Source organism: Schistosoma mansoni, chromosome W (genome assembly GCF_000237925.1).
Source record: "Schistosoma mansoni strain Puerto Rico chromosome W, complete genome".
Taxonomy (NCBI): domain Eukaryota; kingdom Metazoa; phylum Platyhelminthes; class Trematoda; order Strigeidida; family Schistosomatidae; genus Schistosoma; species Schistosoma mansoni.
Window position 1 is genome coordinate 33354117 of NC_031502.1, and position 20751 is coordinate 33374867.

The 20751-nt window shown below is 36.0% G+C and overlaps 1 protein-coding gene and 1 non-coding gene across 2 annotated transcripts in view; one reads left to right on the forward strand and one right to left on the reverse strand.

Moving 5' to 3' along the window:
- Window positions 1–20088, reverse strand: part of Smp_018120 (putative kif9) — a gene marked incomplete at both ends in the record, with an annotated part of 58452 nt that extends 38364 nt beyond the window's left edge. Inside the window, 3 exons of the mRNA XM_018789437.1 lie at window positions 1209–1362; window positions 3759–3924; window positions 19999–20088. Of these exons, the coding sequence (XP_018654881.1) occupies window positions 1209–1362; window positions 3759–3924; window positions 19999–20088 (410 nt within the window). The remainder of the gene's footprint in view (window positions 1–1208; window positions 1363–3758; window positions 3925–19998) is intronic.
- Smp_tRNA_01563_Lys_TTT.1.1 lies at window positions 4442–4508 on the forward strand. Its single transcript has one exon. It is a non-coding gene (tRNA).
- Window positions 20089–20751: the final 663 nt, after the last annotated feature.

Below are 20751 nucleotides of genomic sequence, written 5' to 3' on the forward strand. Positions count from 1 at the left end.
ATGCTAGACCACCATGGAAACCCTGGAAGCACTGGATGGCCGTTTCGAGGCGGGATCGTGGATGCGCACTGCTGAGGAGTCCCACAATAGGACGAAACGGCCGTCCAGTACTTCCAGGTTTTCCATAGTGGTCTAGCTTCAATTGACTCATGATATCAACTATATAAACTTACTGAAATCTCCACAAAACCCCATTCTGTTAAAAGAAAATTTTTTGAATTTTATAAGAATAAAATCTGTTTTTTTTAATCTACTTTGGATGAAATACGTATGGATACTAATCTACATTTTGTTTCCTTTCATTTCATATTTCTCACTCGGTAAGATGTTGTTTTCTTTCTACTCTCCAGATATTCACTTGTATTACTATTAACCATTTACAAGATAGTATGTAGGTGTCAATTCATAGTCTTCTATTGTTAAGATTATTTTCAAACCAAAATATCATAGTGAACAGAGCTATTACTGAATACTAACCCATGTTATATATGTAAAAACATAAACAGATATAGTTTGTTGGATAGATAACATTTTAATTCTTAAAGAATAAACAGTTTATATTTTGTCATTTTTTAAACTACATTTAAAATGTCAGGTTGGAAAAAAACCATTCACATGAACGTCATAAAGCACAAAACCCGTTATATCATGATCTTATTAATAAATAGAAAGAATGCAAATGTGTTACGCATCGTAATATCTAGAATGATCAGAATGCAATTAGACACTAGACACATATTCTTGATAGGTTATATAATTTAAATGGTCAAACGTTAGTTATTCTGAAAAATATTTTGTTCAAAGATGTTTATTGGTGACTTATTTCAAGTGGCCATTCCAGGAGTTATACTGAGGAACCATGATCAGTGAAGTTCAATCATATAGAATGTAAAGAAGTTACCCACGAACTACATTAGAAGATCGTTGCATAGTATCGACAATTGAATGAAGTTCAACATGTTGGCTAAATGGTCTAGATGTTAAGTGCTATCCATGAGAACTTAGGGTCATGAATTCGATCCCAGATGGGATTGTAGATATGAACTCCTGAGGAGTGTCATGTGGGGACAAATCAACTGCCCAGTGCCTTCTGGTTTTCAGCGTTCTTTTAAATAGGATAAGTCTGTAATATAAACTATCCAAAGAAAATCCCTACAATGAAAAGATAACTTAGCTTTTATATAAAAAACTGTTGAAAAGTTATTTACTTCACAGTAATAGAAAGTGTTGGCCTTTTCTGTATTTCTTCGAATAAATGCCCAATACTTCGTGGTATGATTCCACGATCATTATATGCTTGTGATAAACCATTCATTGTGTATGTTTTGCCAGCTCCTATTTGTCCATAACATAATATGGTTCCTAAAGTTAAGTATCAAGAATATTTCATTCGTAACGCAGTAATCAAAGTATACGACTTAATTAAAATTTATTAATATGATATACTAATTTTAGCCAAGATATCTTTAAAAACAATAAGTAGATAGATATAAAGAAACGTTGGGTTTCATTGACAAACATGAGAAGTCGGGACAAGTGTAGTTCAACCATGTTGAGTGTGAAGCAGTTACCCACCGAAGACAACAGAAAATGGTCGCGCAATATCGCGAATTGCTTGAAGTTGTACATTAACACCATTGGATGTTGGCTCCGTGGTCTAGAGGTTAAGCATTTTCGCGAGACTGAAGGTCCTGGATTCAAGTCCCTCGTGCAGAGTCCTGGGTGCACACGACTGAAGAGTCTCTTACTAGAGCGAAAAGGTCGTTCAGTGCTTTCAGGTGTTCAGTGGTGGTCTAACATTGATCGATTCTTAATCTCAATGAGAACTCAACATTCTACACAACCCCTTTACTAGTGTAAGATAAAACCGTAATTCACATCAAATAATATTGACTTCATAAGTTAGATGTGACCAGTGTAGCGATCAATTTCGAGATGAATCCATCAAAGTTCACGTGGGACGTCAAAGTTTGCGAATGTGATCAAGTAGAGAATAAGATTGAAAATATTTGATAAAGGTTAGATGCTATGGAGCTAAATAACACATTAAGTGAAGTTGTTTCTATAGATCATTTGCTTTTCACTTGGTGTCTTAATGGTTTCAGACTAAACAAGAAACTTTGACTTTCTGAGGTCGATTTCATGTAAAAGTAATAAGTGCATGTCGTAAAACGCTCCTTCAGTCTTTTCTGATTGCTATTCTTTCTGTTAAACATGACTTCACGGTGAAAATTACCATTATTAAATAATATCCTTAAGCCTAGAAGATTCATTTGAAACTAATTTTGCACAAATTATAATTGACAAACACAAACAAGAACAACTACAGTACTCCATATAATACAGATCAATATTTAATAACTTGACTAGTTTACAATACATTTTACTTTAGACATCGACATACTAGGCTCTATCAATGTAATATCATAAAGTACACGACCAAACCATCCAACTCAGAGAACAAAACCCCATCAAAATCACCCACCTGAGCTACAAATCTTCTCCACTATTTCATCTTAGTCAATGCCAATTCAAATCTAAAATGATTTATTTTTTTTGATGTTTGACAAATGATTGTCGATTTACTTCTGTCTTATCACTGTATCTAAAAGATGCACTTAAATACATTTTACTTTTAAAGAAAAATCAAGTTTAACAATCTTATGGTAAAGTAGTTTAGGTTGATTTCATTTTATTCAGGACTAGACAACTGAATATATATCTACATTCCATTGTTGACATTGTTGTCAAACATTGCAGTCATTATCAAATATGTTATCAAGTTATGATAGTTATCAACAGTTGTAATTTACGAATGAGTTTTAATAGTCTCTGTTGAATTATAAGTTTTCTTATCAACAAAGACTGAATGAAAATAAGGAGAAAATGTAGATTTAAAATGTATAACTATTTGTGTCAATACACCTATTTCATAGCAACAAAAAATTGATTATACTTCGTTTTTGTCTAACAAACTATAAACATAACTAATTGTTCTAATCTATGTTGTATATCATACCGCCCAAGAACTAATATTATCACAAATACTTGTCTAACTTAATACTCAATGATGTACCACTACTATATATTAAACAGAAATGTAAAAAACAAATCTTTACAAGAAAGATTTTGAATTGGTGAAGAAGATTTGTAGCTCAGGTGGATGATGTCGTTCAGAAGAACTATGAAAGCTCCACAACCAAACCATCCAGTTCAGAGAAAAAAAACTCCACCAAAAGAGATTTTATTGTATTTAGAAATTGTGATGATTTGGATAATAATATTAATTATTTACTATCTAGATTAGTCTTGAAAATGATAATTAATCTTTAGTAACCCACTAAAGGTATACGAACAATTCCATTTCATCATTTTCTTCCTACAACACAAGTTGTTACAAAAATCAAATTAATTAACGCCATTGGATGCCGGTTCAATGGTCTAGAGTTTAAGCCTTCGTGTGCGAGGCTGAAGGCCTGGGGTTCGAATCCCGCGGGCAGGATTGTGGATGCTCACTTCTGAGAAGTCCCATACTAGGACGAAACGATCGTTCAGTGCTTCCAAGTTTCCAATGGTGGTCTAACATCAATCGGTTCATGATCTCAATCCAAATCTCCACAACCTCATACTGATAATAGACTATCATTATTACATAATTTTAGACATTATCATGACATCAACATTGAAAACCTTTACAAAAGTAAACAAATATTAACAATTACAAAACACATATACATAGAATATAATAAATAATTTACCATTAATTCCAATTAAAGCATCTTTAATTAAATTACTTGCTGTCACCTGATAAATTTCTTCTTGTGAATTATGATAGAAAATTTTATTAAATTTATAATTCATAGCCATGATTTGATGATTAATTGGCATAATATTTTTATCTTTATAATTGTCAATATGTACAGTCTATTATTATGTTAAGAAAACAAAACAAAAAAAGAACAAGTAATGGGAAAGTATATAATTGATGAATTGAATATACATACTTTTTTCTTTATTACTGAAAAGAAACAACGAAATTATACACTTAAAACATTCATTTTTCTCATTCTTGAAGTAGTTCACACAAATTTTTCTACGCCATGGCGTTATCCACTTGGCTACTGAGTCCTCATCACGCGTTTGAAGCGAAAGTTACTGAGTTCGAGTCCTGGAGTGAAAATCAACTCTGGGTTGCAGGCACATCCAGCGGACAAGTCTCAAATAGGACGAGATGTGTGTCATAGATTCCAATGCTAGCCACTATTCATCTTTGCTTATAATACTTGTGAATTAAGGCTATATCGAGGCAATACGCACAGTATGCACATATGCCAATAAGAGACTGAACAATTGCAGTCCTAAACATCAAGGGGAAGATTCAAACAATACTAAGTGAATTTAAAAATTCACCCCATGTCGCAAGCAAGTGGCTGTCAGGACTCAGTAGCGGAGTGGATAACGCTGTGGCGTTTTAAGCGAATGGTACTGGGTTCGAGTCCCAGAGTGAACATCAACTCTGGGATGCATATACATCCAGCTGACAAGTCCCAAATAGGACGAAACGTGCGTCCTGGATTCCACTGCTAGCCACTAACCATCTTTGCTTACAACAAATGAACTATAGTTTTTAATTTTGTTAATTTTACAGTGAGTTACAATAATTTTTTTGAATAAAATGTATCATTTTTTTTAGCTTTGACTTCCTTAAGCCAAACATATTATATATTTACATTGATATTTCAGTTAACTTATTTAGATGATAATTCGTAATGAAAATTATGCTTATTATAAAACAAGATTAGTATGGATAGATCTAGTGAATGTGTCATGAAAATTTTAAATTATCAATACTTTTTCACATAAAATTGAATCATGATGGAAATTATAGATCAGAAGGTGTTTTGTGGAGATTTCAGTATTTTCATAGGACGAAACGGCCGTCCAGTGCTTCCACGTTTTCCATGGTGGTCTAGCTTCAATTGACTCATGATTTCAACCATGATAGAAATTGTTTAAAACTTCTTACTATAATATGAGGATATTACCGTAGGTTCATTGATTCAATAATATTTCTGTATTACTTATGATGTAGAACTGTTCATAAAATTATTCTAGTCTTAAGTATTAAAAAAATAACCTAGAACCATATTACAATAACAGTGTTCCTTATAGCAGATTTTTCCTCATTTGCACAATTATCTAAAATACACAAATAATAGTGAATAAAAATGGAAAATTTGTGACAATCAAGCTATGGTTCTAGTTTGTGACATAGTTCAATGTTATCGATATCTCCCATCCTAGTATGTCTTATGATCCTTCTTTAGAATCATTTAATGGTTGTTTTAAAAGTTGTTTCAATGAACACTGTATTAAAAAAAATTTTTTATAACCTAGAAAGTCAGTCAGTAGTCGAACATATTCAAGGAAATTTCACTAATATACAAGTTTAAGAAGTTCCGAAAATGGTAGAAATTTATGGTCAAATTACCTTTAAGTTCAGTAGGACTTCATAATTCATCTTTGTTGAATTACTGTGATAGAATAAAGTAGCTTAAATTTTTGCCGATGCAATTATTGCATATATTATTAGTATACTCAAAAAGGGCATCTTTGAACTTTAAAATGAAATGTTTATGTCATGCACGAAGTATGATATCATTTAGCTACGGCTGACTAGTAAGAAACCTATACTGTTAAACTTACAGCTTGATCAATGTAATAAGGATTCTTATTTGTATCTAAGGATTTCATTTAATTTTATATAATTTTATTTACTAAATTTGCATACTTATGTAATATGCGTATTTATTTACTATGATGTTTAGGGTAAGGAAAATATCAGAGCATTATGGGCCGAGAATTCTACCCCACAATACTGAATAAAACGTTTGTTATAACCATTAAACTCAGAATCTATTTATACGAATATTCGTCAAGATTAGAACGAATAGCTTGACAGAAATTGGGCGCCCATATATACAGCGCTTCTGCTGTCAATCTTTCTCTATGAATAAGAACAACCTAAACAGAAAGGATGGTATTCAGCTAGCAACCATTTGGCGAATATTCATCAACAAGTAATTGAACCCTTTCTTTCTTTATTCAAACTGTTTATTTCATATAAATCGTTATTTTGACTGAAATCAATATGAGTTATGTTTAGCATTACAATTATGTACTTGATGTTTCTCATTTTTAATTCGAACTCAATGATTCAGAAACGATTTTTCAACCTTCAATTTGCACTTTTATTTTTACTTCATATAGAAACATATCAACACCGAATATCATTCATTAATAACTCATTCTTACACAGAGATACACATACACACAATCCATTCAGTCTTTTATTTCACATAGTGAACTTTTCACTTGACTCATATTATCCTATTTACAAACATTCAACATCCAAATATGATCGGTTTAATGTAGTATAGATTTTGATATGATTGTTATAAAATCACTATATATTTCTTTGATGATTTTGATTATTACCCTGAAGAAGTCCAGACAAGTTAGCTGGACGAAACGTTGGAATTATTTAAATTTCAATCGCTAAGATTATTTCAAATATAATTTTCAGAATCTATTGTTATAACTTGTTCAACGTCAGTCAAATCGAGGCACTGCGTGATTATCATCAGATGTAATATGTGTTAGTTCATTCACTAACCTACAAGCTCAGACAATCAGTGGAATAGAAGTTTTTTACTATTTGAGTTTTGGTGAGCTTTTGATTTAAAAATTATCAAAACTTAGCATAAACGATTTGATTATGCTATTTTTTGTCATTTTATTTTTAAACAATTAAATGATAGATAAACGTCGAAGAAATATTTTATAGTTTTAAACTAGCTGTAATACATTGATATGGAGAAAATTACACAACAAATATTTATTAGACTTAGGTACTCTTTACTGTTAGTTTAAGCTAATAGGGTATATTGGTCAATACTCTCTTGTATGATCCTTGGCGTTTTTGTAATGGAACTTCCTTGATACCAACTGTTCTAATGTCTACAAATGTAATGTTAGGTATACTTTCCATCTTACTAATGCCTTATCAGTTTACTTTAATGTCAAAAGTGGGATTAGAACATCAATGTATAAACTGATTGTTTGATCAACTATGTTAGCTTCATATTATTACGGCTGTCAAAATTACTGTTATTTTCAAATCTAGATTTTATGACTGTATTTTTATTATTACTCGGCATGATAGGTAAATTGTTCCAAGGAATTTGATCAAATCAGTATCACCTACTAACTTGTTAGTAGAATCCAGTTTTTAATTAATTATGTAGATCACTTTACACTGAGAAATCATGAAAAAAAGTACATTATTTACCTTACAAAGTTAAACTACTGATGAGTAGCCAAAAGCATTCAAGTTATTAATACCAATTAAATGTAGGCAAAAGATATTTTAAGTTGGGTCTAATGAGTTCTCTCATCTGAGAAATTCAGGTTAATGTTTGAAGAACATGACTAGAATTGTACTATAGGATGTGATTCACCTAACGACCACTAGAAATGTGTCTAGAGAAATTGACCCGAACATCATGTCTTGAGTATATTCATACAGTGTCCTCATTAACTTGGCCACTTTCCAAAACTTACTTTTTGGACTCCAGCTTTAAAATCCCCCTAAAGACAACTGGAATTCTTATTTTAGGATCGATTGTAATAAAAATTTTAAGTTTCGATGAAATAGAGAAAAATTCAACGGATTTTCAAAAAGATGGTGGTTGGAGGTAGTCAACCGGAGACCATGGACATAGGTTTCGTGCTACTTGGCACTCGTCAGCAAGATGTACCTGTAATCTTGATGGAACTGATGCTCCGTGACGGACTCGATCATGTGCCACCCAGCTTTATAATCAGAGACGTTACCATTGGGCTATTCGGGCCACGACTGTCGTGTATGTCAGGTCCTTCATAGTGTAGATCGAATTCTATCAACCGAAAAGTCGTTCTTTGAATTACTCTTGAAGGTATCTACAAATGTTTTTTTGATATGTATGTTTCACTTCAAATCACTACTTTATAATTTCCTAATTCAAAGAAAGATGGGCGCTGACTTTCTTTACCTAGCGTCGCACCAGAAAAGTTGACGACCTAAAGAACTTTATACAATAAAAATTTAGGAGACTTAACTCCAATATAAAAAAATTGCTATTATTTTATGAATAAGAGAACGATACGATATTAACCAAAGTTAATTATTCACTCTACAATTTTTTTAACAACGATCAGAGAACGCACCTATTGTAATGAGTAGTTCTTAATGCGACCACAAACTTATCCAAGTTAGTTGATCGTGGGAAACGTGGAGGCATCAAACAGCTGTTTCGTCCTAGTATGAAACTCCTCAGCAGTTCGCATTCATTAGCCCTTCACAGAGGATCAAGCTAGGGACCTTCATTATCGTGAGTGAATGACTAACCTCTATACCACTGAGCCAGAATTCAGTGGTTTGCAAGTCCAAATTCTATCAATCTATGATATTAAGCGATCATCTTCAACTTTCTTCAACGAGTGCCCTTCTCAAACTACACACGGTTGAACATCATTGGTCAGGTATGGCTACGATTAGATGCATATATAACTGTTCTGTTATCCCATTTTCATTTATTTTGTGACTGAGGTTTACTTTCGTGAGTATCCATTTTCTTTGGTCACTTCGAGTACATGCTTGTACACTATGAATTGTTCCAGTGTCCTTTACTATAATACAAATGCTAAAAATGATTTTATCTATCGATCTCTTCTGGGGACCCTATAACAATGCCGGATTTTTTTAATGGATCACATAATCAATAAATACTTAGAATGTTCGAAAAATCATATTAAGATGCATAGCATGCCAAAGATATCATAGAAATATGCGGATATAACAACTCTTCCGATTTTCGACACATAAAAAATAAAGAGATACGTTTCAACCTTCGACTTTTAGTTGATTTGTTTTAATCAAGAAAGGTTGCTAAACATTAAACCGTTGCACCAACTGAAAAAGTTATAAGATATGATGCTGGGTATTTCATTACACCTATCTTTCGTTTGATAAGAGTAATAAGTAGACTGATGATTGGTAGCGGAAGTGGATTCTGAAAGTGCTAATTATGGAGCAGTAGTACATCGAATAGAAATTTGGATGACACTACCTACTTTCACTTAAATTAATAAACACCCCTAACTCTCATGCAAGTAATAAAGTAAAAATAGGGTGCACAAGTTTATACCTGACAGCCAAGTAACGCTTATTATTCGCGTAGGTAGTTTTCTTTCGTTCAGAGTCAAATATTTTTACCCTTCTCAAAACCCTTTCACACGGTTTCTAATCACTTTCTGCATTTTGGACTACAGTTCAATATGCAGCCAATTCCACCACATTTGTTAGCTTTTGTGTATTCAAACTTCACTAAGATTAAAAGCAGTATTTAGAAACGACAAGAGTTTCAAGCTATTCAAACAAACTACTTGGGTAGCCTTAACGATGATAAAAGGAAATAAACACTTAGAAATTCGTCGAGAACACTCAATAAATGGGGTTTCCTCCAACACAAGTATGTGTAACCATGCTTCATAATCTTGCAATAACACCAAAGTCTATTACAGCATCTCTCATCGAACTTCAATGTCTACGGTTTTATTGTAAGGATTTCTGATATACAAGTTAGTTTCACAGTCCACCCAATAGCAGTAGGCGTACAATTTTTCGACTAGTTCATAGATAATCCGAGTAATATAAGTTTACTTGGATTGCCGTAAACCAACTAAAATAACTATAACAGATGGGTCCATGGTTTGGTGTTTGGCCTATACACTTGACTTAATGCGGGATTTCTGTGAAGAGCTAACGGATAATTCTAGTGTCTTTTTACTACTATATCGTAAAATATCAGCAAAACTTACATTATCGCTCAAATTTTGTAACATAGTTCAGTCATTTATAACAATTACCTATGCTCCTTGATTTTCTTTGATTACTTTCGGAAACTAACTTTTAGCCGCAAAGCACTGAAGTCTTCTACTCGAAGTCGATGTATTAAGAGACTAGATATCAATAGTGCTTCCATTTGTTAACCTTGAAACTTTGAGGAGCTATAGCTTTTCAAATGCATGAAAACTATACATCTATTAAAGTACTTGTCATAAATTTAATAAAAAACACGTTAGCGAGTTGGTAACTAATGTAAGAGATAAAAAGATGCGTAACTGTATTAAAATACAATGACACCAGAAGACATTCAAACTAAACTTCAGAAACGAAGTCCAGGCCAGCACAGAATTTCGATGTTGTAAGATGAATTAATACAATTAGCTCACGAACTACTATATGTATATAAACAATAAAGTTTTATTACAGAAAGAGTACCCACGTAATAACAGACTGAAGAAAATGAGGGTCGTAAAATAGGCTAACAAAACTCTAGTTCAAGTGAAAAAATACTCATTTGACTTTCTTACTTTACATAGATCTGCGAAATATTTGAAGATTGTCATTGAATTATCAAACTGTTAGTAATCAATATGAGTTAACAAATCATTGCTGATCTTTATAAGTACAGTGATCTGTTTGTGAATAAAGTTCAACTAAATCAAACTGAAAAGGGACTAGTGTGAAAAATCTCCAGAACATCTACACCTTTGACATTGAACTGAAGGATTGCTCTTAGATAAAATAGAAAGCATATTACAATTTATTTCACTTTATTTAAGCCGTAAAAACCTGCTTTATACGACTTTGAACAGTAGTTTGCTCACCCTAGTTACAAATCAGAGACCGAATCCATGAAACTGCAGTCAGGATTAATTAGGAATATATCTGTGCAAAAAAACAGTGGATATCTCCTATCGATGTGTATATTTCCTGGAGTTTATATAGAACTAGGAGATCGGTTGGATGTGTATTTGCACATGTGGGTTAACCCTCCTACTTAATATTCGTTTTTAGACAGAAATACGGATACGGATCTTTTTGATTACCTGATCATCCTCTAAATACAGAACTTCTTTGAGGTTAACGTGGGAAGATGGCTTTACTCTAAGGAATACTGTGACTGACATTTGAAATTTTTCAATAACCTTAAACCAATGGCAACGTGACCTTGGCCTTTTGAGCAGTTCAAATGGTTACGAAAAAAGTAGGAGAAGCTTTCGTTTAACAGGCTTCCGTGTCCAGTGACAATGGGTCACTAATTCCTATACCCATTAATCAAAGTATGCTAAACACGTGAAATCCAAATACTAGTTAATGAGTATAAAATACAACCGAGTCCTGAAGAATATGTCAAATTTTTATTGTTGAACATTTAAGAAGTTACTTAAATCACATCGACCAGCAGCATATTCTAGGACTCAACTAATTTCAAAGAGTAGAAGGTATTCATACAATCCATTTTGATATGTTCCGTCTTTAGGCAAAGAGAAGCGGCAGCTACAGTTTTTTGTCAAATAACGCAGGCCAGAAAACTATAAGCACATGAGCAAATATCAGCGAACGAAACAAAAATGACACGCATTGGAGATGGCGGGTAAGCCAACTCACTTTTATCGAGCGTTATTCTATATTTATAGTCAGATAGAAATGAATGACAAGCATGTGATAAATAGAATAAGAAGTGTACACATACGCTCATATATAAAATAGTCAGGGTTAATAAGTGAATAATTAACAAGGTCAAAACATGACTCATGATGGATAGGTGAATTGGCTTGTCCAGAAACTAGAATAAGCTATGTGGATGTAACATAGTACACGACTTTACACTACTCCCCACAAGCATCCTTACCTTTCGGGATCGAAAGAAAAGGCACTATATTTTGGTACTCTAAATTTAGCTAGATAGAATTTTTAAAACATTGAGAGGATCTACTTGCATACTAGCCAAAATTAAGCTTCAAAGCCAGTTGTACAAGGTTTTCCCAAGGGTACTTGCGTCACAGTTAGCGTAAGAATTCAGATCGTAAGCGATCACGACTCCCGGGACCTCAATAGGATATGACTCAGATAACCTTAACAATGGTGACCCCATGCCTATCAACTTGAGCTTCTTGGTAAGACATGTGCGGTCAACTTTATTCAAAGCTTCTGATCGATAACACCCGCCTTTCCCTTAAGGTGAGGGCTGGTGGTATATCTATCCCCTTCAGCCAGCAGATTAGTGAATCAGGAGAGGTCTTTCTGGAAAGAAGGGGCTTATGCATGACAAGCAATCGCGTACATTATCCAATGTAGTAAATTTCATAACTTTTGGGAGTACTGAAAATCTGCTAGCGGCCGGTAGATCAAAAGTTCACTGAGTCGGCCTCCTTTGGAAATTGGTGTGATGTCCCAGCTTGTCTGAGACCCTTCAAATTTTAGTTGGTTGGCCGGTCATAATTTCATCGGCGGTCGCCGATGTTCAACCCTTGTCATCAAACGTTTTTTTTACAAGATGAAGGTCTGTTACTTTTGAAATAGTAACAACTGTGGAGGTTATTTCAGACACTAACATTCCTGATCAGTCAAAATTAAAAACAAAAGGGTCGAGTAAGGGACGGTTCTAAGCAGATATTAAAATCTAGCTATTCAACCAACAGTTTTTTAACAATCATGTCATCTCCAAAGTATAAACATCTTTATAATTATGGAAATATTATTCTACCTCTCCTAATAGATAACGTGCAGGTTTTTCAAAACGTATTATTCAACCATGTTAAAATATCACTAACAATGACAAAGCCAGAAAGGGGAATGGGTCAATAAGGCAGTCATCACAGCCAAAGTATGAAGCTAAAAAACGTCAATGTAGTTCGTAAGAATCGTTAGGAATTCCGCTATCTACTGATTCCTGTTACGTCTCGTGGAGGAGCATAGGCCACCAACCAGCATTATCCATCCAACTTTGTCCTAGACAATCCTTTACAGTTCCTTCCGGCTGCTGTTGATTCTACTGATGTCCGAATTCAGTTCTTGGCGCAGTGTGTTATTTGGTCCTTTCCTTTTCCGTTTACCTTCAGGATTACAAGTTAGGGCTTGCTTCGCGGTGCATTTCGGTGATTTCTGTGATGTATGTCCTATCCAGCTCCAGAGTCATTTCCTGATTTCCTCTCCAGCTGGAAGCTGGATTTTTCTCTCTCACAGTAGGCTGTTGTTGGTAGTATTCGGCCAACTGTTTACAAGTAATTGCTTTCTTACTTGCATCAAATCCTTCTTGTTTTTCAATCATGCTGCGCAAATACAAAAAACTATCCGCATCTTCCAGTGCTTCTCCATCAAGTGTGATTAGTTTGGTGTTGTATTTAAGGATCTTTCTGTTTCCTTTGTGTGTGTTGAGGCCCACTGATGCAGAGGCCTCTGCTACACTGGCTATCTTAACATGCAATTGCTGATGTGTATGAGATAGAAAAGCCAGGTCATCTGCGAAGTCCAAATCGTCTAATTGATTCTTCGATGTCCATTAGATTCCGTGCTTTCTCTCAGCCTTTCCTGACTCCAGCCCTTACTTGACATGCGTCTGTCGGCCATCCTCCGTGCACCACATTACAGTGTAGTCCGTCGGTTGAATTCCGTATGATGTTGACGATCTTCTCAGGTACATCGTAGTTTCAAAGAAGTTCCCATAAAGTCCTCCCATCCACACTGACAAACGCCTTCTCATAGTCAATGAAGCTGATGTATAGTGACGAGTTCCAACCAAATGATTGTTCAAAGATGATCTGTAGTGTGGCGATTCGGTCTGTGCACGACCGATCCCTACGGAATCCAGCTTGTTGATCTCGAAGTTGGGCGTCTACAGAGTCTTTCATCTGGTTCAACAACACTCTATTGAAAACTTTTCCTGGTACTGACAGTAGTGTGATACCTCTGTAGTCCTCACATTTGCTCAGATCTCCTTTCTTTACTATTTTGATGAGGCGTCCTTCCTTCCAGTCCGTTGGTGGCACTTGTTCTTCCTCCCAAATCTTCTTGAATAGAACGTGGAGCACGTTTGAAGTTACCTCTATGTCTGACTTCAGTGTTTCAGCTGCTATATTGTCAGGTCCTGCTGCTTTTTTCCCGCTCTTGATTTGTCTGATGGCCATCTTGATTCCTTCGATCGTTGGTGGAGTGACATTCGTGTGTGCTGCTCCGATGTCCGGTGAATTCAATGAGGTCGGTCTATTGAACAGTTCCTCGAATTATTCTACCTATCTTTTCCTCTGTTCTTGGATCTCCATGATTGTCTTCCCTTCTTTGCTCTTGACTGGTCTCTCCGATTTACTATATCTTCCTGCTGGTTTCTTCGTTGTATCATATAGCTGTTTCATATTTCCTTCTCTTGCAGCTTTTTCCACCATCGTTGCTAATTCTCTCATGTATTTCTGCTTGTCGGCTTTAATGCTCTTCCCCACTTGCTTGTTTGCTTCTGCGTACTCTGCTTGTGCCTTGAATTTCTATGATCGTGTTCGACCGTTGTTAATTGCCGCTTTCTTGTTCTTCCTTCCTTCAATCTTGTCCAGGGTTCCTATAGAGATCCATTCCTTATGATGATGCTTCTTGAGACCCAGAACCTCCTGACACGTTGAAGTTAATGTTTCTTTGATCCCTTTTCCAGTTGCCCTCCATCATAGCTTCTTGTTCTTTCAGTCGATCCGGTAGAACATGGATCCTGGTTATCACTTCTTCTATTGGCCTGAATATTTTACTGATGCAAATATGGTTTGTTTGGTTCACTGTGGTGTTGTCCGGTGAGACCCACGTAGACTTCTGTATGCGTTTATCAGTGAATATCGCGCCGCCTATGATCCATTTGTTTAGTGCACATAGATTCGCGAATCTCTCCCCACTTTTGTTTCTTTCTCCCAGTCCATGTCGTCCCATGATATCTTAATAGCCGTTGTTGTCCATTTCGACTTTGACGTTTAAGTCCCCCATCAGGATGGCCAGGTACCTTCCTGAGCACCCCTCTATGGTCGATTACAGCCTCTCGTAAAACTGACCTCAATAGTCTTCGTTGCTTCCATTGTTGGATAACATTAGTTGTGATTCCCTCCTTTTTGGACAATACTTTGATGGTTCTAGATCCATGAGATTCCCATCCTATGTACTTCTCGTGCTACTTTGGACGGCGTCAGAGAAACCCCCTGACTGTGTGGAGCATTTTCCCATTCCTGACTGGAGCACTGCAGCACCTCACCTGAATCTAACCTTTTTTGTCTAGCTCGTGTTCAATGGGTTTCACAGATTGTGAGAACCCACAAGTCATATCCCCCCCATTTCTGTAGCTATTCGACTGCTCATTTCAATCTTCCACACTGTCCGAACATTCCATATATCTATATTAATTGTCGCTATGGTTGTTAGAAGAGACATCGGCCTCGTGACTTGAGATGAATCTTGGCTCTCACCATGAGGCGTCGTAATTCTCCTATAGGAAGATTCTTTCTCTCCGAGGACAGAGTTTAAATGGTTTAAATTGCCTATCCTGCTTAGCGTTTTTCAGCAAGACTATTTATACGGGATGCGGTTACTGACGCCATGCCCAACCCTCTCCCTTTGTGTGGGCTTGTGATCGGAATTACCCTAAAACGGCTACACGCGGCGTTAAAGAAATTCAAAAGCAACTTAAAAAGTTGAAACTACAATTAGACATAAATAGCAACCGTTTCACCCAGAATCAGTAGGTCGACAGGGTGTGCTGCTTCGGGGATTTAGAAGAGTAACTTCACATTCAAACTAAAGCGACAGGTTATGTTGCTCAATTGTGTATGTTAAAGGATTCTGATGCATAATCACGCAAAACATCAAAAAAAGGATTTAACTGTGACATTCACTGTCTATTGTCTGGTGATTATACAACGGATTATTATTGTATCCAGTTATGTCTAAAGTCATATGAACAACACGATTTACTGTGGTCACATTTTTTATAACTTCCGTCACGTTAGGGAAGGCTGGATGAATAAAATGTTCCTAAACTCTGATATTTTTTATTCAACCACAGGACAAACAGCGGAAGATTCAACGGCTATAGTCATTGGTCTCACTTTTACCATATTTATGTGTTCACGGATAAATTTTCGTCACATATGTGTTTTGCTAGTAACGATGTGAATTTTATTCAATTCATATTCAGTGACACAACTAGAACTAATCATTTCATCACTATTTGTAGGGAGCTTCGCCAAATTTCCTTTATGTCTGATCGATACAGAATTACAAAGTATATTTTACTACTGTAGATTTCCCATTTACGTCTCTTTAAAATGTACGTCGGATTTTCTAGATAACCGAGTATCCAGAAATGATGTATTACTATTCCGTTATCGCTCAAGACTAAGTGTAATTGATGAACAAATTTTGTTAAATATGTTAGGGAAGTTGACCATCATCTTTGATTTTCGGCAGTAGTTTATTAATATAACGACAGTAAGATGTTATTTGACTAGTTACATCCACAGGCGGTCCGTTTTTTATTTTGACCAAAAATTCGGGGCATAGATATTCCAAAACACGTCAAGGATGGAAATGTGTACCGGGAGCTTTATTCTTTTAGGTGTTCGTGGAGCCACACAATATGACCAGTGCATCTGTAAGAGACTGGCGAAGTCTTTCCAGATTTGCTGTCTATTTTAAGTGGTTTAAATGGTTCTCGACATAATAGGAGAAGCTTTCACTCTAACGGCTTCCGTATCTAGTAGCAGTGGACCACTGGTGTCTTCAGTTAGGAACATATGTATATTAGTGAGTTATAGTGCAATACTGTCTTCATTCCTTAAGATATGTGAAGTTTTCTCTTGAAGGATCCTTGGGGAGTCTTTCAGAATGCCTCGTCTGGAAGCGAATCCCAGGGAATAAAAGGTGTATCGACACGTTAGGTCCCACGTTCCTAAATATTGCCCCTAAGATCCGTGTTGGGACTGTGCACAAATAGGTGTTTAGAGGGGTAACCAGGAGTGTTTAGGATGTTACACGTTATTAGAAGATCACCTCCGATACGCCTATATTCTAGTCAGCAAACGTTCAATGATTTGATACTCTCTTCAAATTGACCAAAATGCGCTTCAACATTATCAGTGCATCGTTTCCTGAAAGGACAATTTTGTCACGGTTAGCGTAAGACTTCAGATCGTAAGGTACCAACCCTTTCGGATATTTTTCCAACGCAGAATACCCATTGAGGAGAGTCGCCTAAGTTTTTCACGAGAATCCATCTGCAACTAGATTGCTTTCACTTTAAAATGGCCTTATATCTAACATGAAACTTATTGGACCCAACCGAGTTCGGTAGAGCGGCTACTATATCTTCTTGATGAAGAAGATTCTCTGTACACACAAGGAATCGTACTGATTTTATCCAAAGAAGCATGAAAAACCCTTGTAGAATGGGAAGTTCATAGCTTCACGATAGTAAAAATATTGTTTAATCCACGAAAGGGTAACATTAAACTATACTGCCGACCTTTGAACGAATTTTAAATGACCTTGAGAAATATTAGCCAATCAGAAGACAGTATACAGTAAAAATAGATTATACAAAACCAAAGAATTAAAGTGGAAACACTTCTTTTACATGGGTCAAAAACTTCTCAAGGTCAGATATAGGTTCAGAAGTTCTAAAATCATAGTGCATACGGTACAGGAACACATCCATATGGCTCCATAGTAGTCGACCTCTGAAACCATGATAAGGTCTCAAAAATTCTTCTAGCCCCGACCACATAGCTTCAATAATGTTAGTATATTGGTATGGTTTACGGGTTAGGGTTAGAGTTAAGGTTTAGGTGTAGGGTTTAGGGTTATGGGTGAGACTATAAGTTATGGACAACCTTTGAGCGACGCTAGAGTGACTCTGAGAGTGTCAACATAATAACTAGGACCAAATGAGGGTTATAAACCTGTGTGAAGAATTCAAATTATGATTTAAGGTTCATGATTAAGGCTAGGAATTATACTTAGGGTTTTCATCACGAACTGACATCAGCTATAATGCCAAAACTCTATTTATCCAAATGGATAATTGAATTTCGCGCCAAAATCTTATGATCACTTCTATTGTAGACGCTAAATTATCACGTCTTCCCTAAAATCCGCTGTAAACCGACCATACGTAAGCATCAGGTGCCGAACTTAGCGCCGTGACCTTGAAAACCCGCGAAAGCTTCTGATTGGCTCGGCGGTATAGTTTAATCCTACCCACGAAAGAATTTACAGAGAAAATCATCCATCTGTACGCATCCGTCGATGATAAGAGGGAACATGCTTCATATCAGTTTTATGTAAAACTGAATCCTATCGTAGAGAAATCTCCACGAAAATTAGATTGTCGTGATGGGAGATCTGAGTGTCAAAAACGGTATAGACAATATCGGTCGTGAACTTATTATAGCGAAAATGGACTGGAAGAAAGGAATGAGAACATTGTAAACTGGAAGAAATTCGAGCTTTCACCATCATGGCTACATAAAGCAGCATCTTCCCCACAAACGTGTATGTAAAGTCACACAAGTTTCGTCAAATCACACTATGAGAAGCCACATCTGCATTAGCAAAGTATTCACGCCCATGGAAGACGCAAGAGCAAAGAGAATAACTGGTGTTTGTTTCGTGTGATATCCAGAGAGTCTGCTTTCACCATGAGGCGTCGCTATTCTCCTGTATAAAGACCGTTTAACACCAAGAACGGAGTTCAGGTAGTCTAAACGATTTCTTCCAGTTGGTATTCTTCAGTGAGGCTTCTTTAACAACGTGAGATTGTTGACGCGATGCCCGATTCTTCTACTTCGACCTAGCTTAGGACCGGTAGTAATACCAAAGTGGCCCAGGAGGACTTAGTTAAAATCTACTAGATGTAACGAATAACTGAATTGTAGCCAGTTCCGAGAATTTCAGAACAGCTGGCTCCTCGATTTTAGGAAGCGAGGTCTCTTGGTCTCAACGGTTTAGGATTTTAGGTGACTTGTTCAGATAGAACATTTCTACGTGTCTGTGGCAATGTCTTAATTCTAGGATTTATAAAATCCTTGGTTCAGATGTTGTGTATGGATTACTTTGTTTTGGTATACCATGAGACACTCTTTAGAATATGAAGGAGCGAATTCGTGACTTATGAAAAGTCCTTCCATAAGGCATTTGCAACTTTACTCATTATATCTCAATCCGAATAGTGTGAAAATTGATAGGGGTAATGTTGGCTTTTGTTAAGAATGTCCTCAACAGTCAAAAAAATAAATTTTGATCTCTTTCTAAGCTGACTTTTGAAAACAGATCAATGCTTTTCAAGGTAATCATCAAGCTACTGATGTGTGACAAGAGCTACTGAGCTGGAGTGGTTTTTGCATTAAATAGTCCAAAATCACAAGTAAGGCTTCAGTCGCTGCTAGCCCTTTCAGTCATCATAAGGAATGAGAACTATTTAGAAATCCGACTTTCCTAAAATCTATCTCATGATCGAACCCATCCCTAAATTTTCAGAAGGATGTAGTTGGTCCTGTAATGACACACGACCATTTTAGAGTTTACAATTCGTTATACGTACTTGAAATATTTTCATGCTAACAAAGTTACTTAAACTGACGTTAACTGTTAGTGAACACAGAATTGCTGTATCGGATATTGTTTGTTAGAATATTCCAATGATGCTTGTTTAAGTGGGTCATACAAGAATGAAGCTTGTGAGGTGAGTGGTGTGTTTTGTCGCATTTTGCATTTATTTGTCTAGATGCTCACATAAACGCTAATTAGAGCCTAGTTATGTCTCAGATAATCTCAAATAACCACAAATGAAGTAGATATGCCAAACTGACGAAAATCAGTGGTTTTTCAATTCAGTGGCTACAGAGAAACTTGGTAGAAATCTTTTTACCTCTTAAATGATTTGATCCCTCTATTATAAATAGGTAGCGGTTTTTCGCAAGTAGGCATTCATTTAGATTCATGACACTCAAACCTCCCGGTTTTGATGCAAACGTCAACAATATTGATTTAAGATTCACATTGTTGCTAGATTAGGCTCACACAGTTACCTCAAGCCATCCACAAAATCGATCCTCACATCTGAGTAAAAGTTTCTTTCTAATTTGTTGTCTGCCATAGTTGAATGCATTTTTAATCATTTCGTCAACATACCTATGAGTACATAATCTCATCACATTAGAATGCGCTAATGCTCAACAGATCAGCGGCTTCATCGTGCACGATGCCTTACCAAAAGTCCTCAACGCGTCTCGATGGTGCTTAGGGCATTCCATGCATTCAGTCAACATGGTTCTTAGAAAAACCTTTTAAACATATATATCAAGTTCCACAGTGAAACCTTCATACTGCTTCTTGTGAACTGCATTGGAATCGAACTACATCTAGTCGACTGCTCGATAATAACGTGGGACCCTCATGACACAGTATAGAATCCATCTCATGCATGCCAATGTTTAAAGGTTAATGAAGCATAAAAAACCTTACTAGACATGGCTGTACTTCATCCTAAAGTATCCAGCCTTATGTTATGGTAACTAGTTTATGAGCTTTCCTGACACTGCAAGGAGGTTGATATAATTGGCAATATTTGCAGTTAACTATAGACGCATAAACTCCCTTGGATTTTTCTTAATGTCCAACAAGTAGAAACTATTCTCCATTTATCATCGTTCAGTTCAGATCTTTTCATAGTGCACGAAAACACATTAATCAAACGCCAGTAGTCTGATAGGTACTCTAGCTTTACAAAGTCGTCTTAAATTACTGCGGCAATTGTAATCAATCAATCGACTATAGTTTCG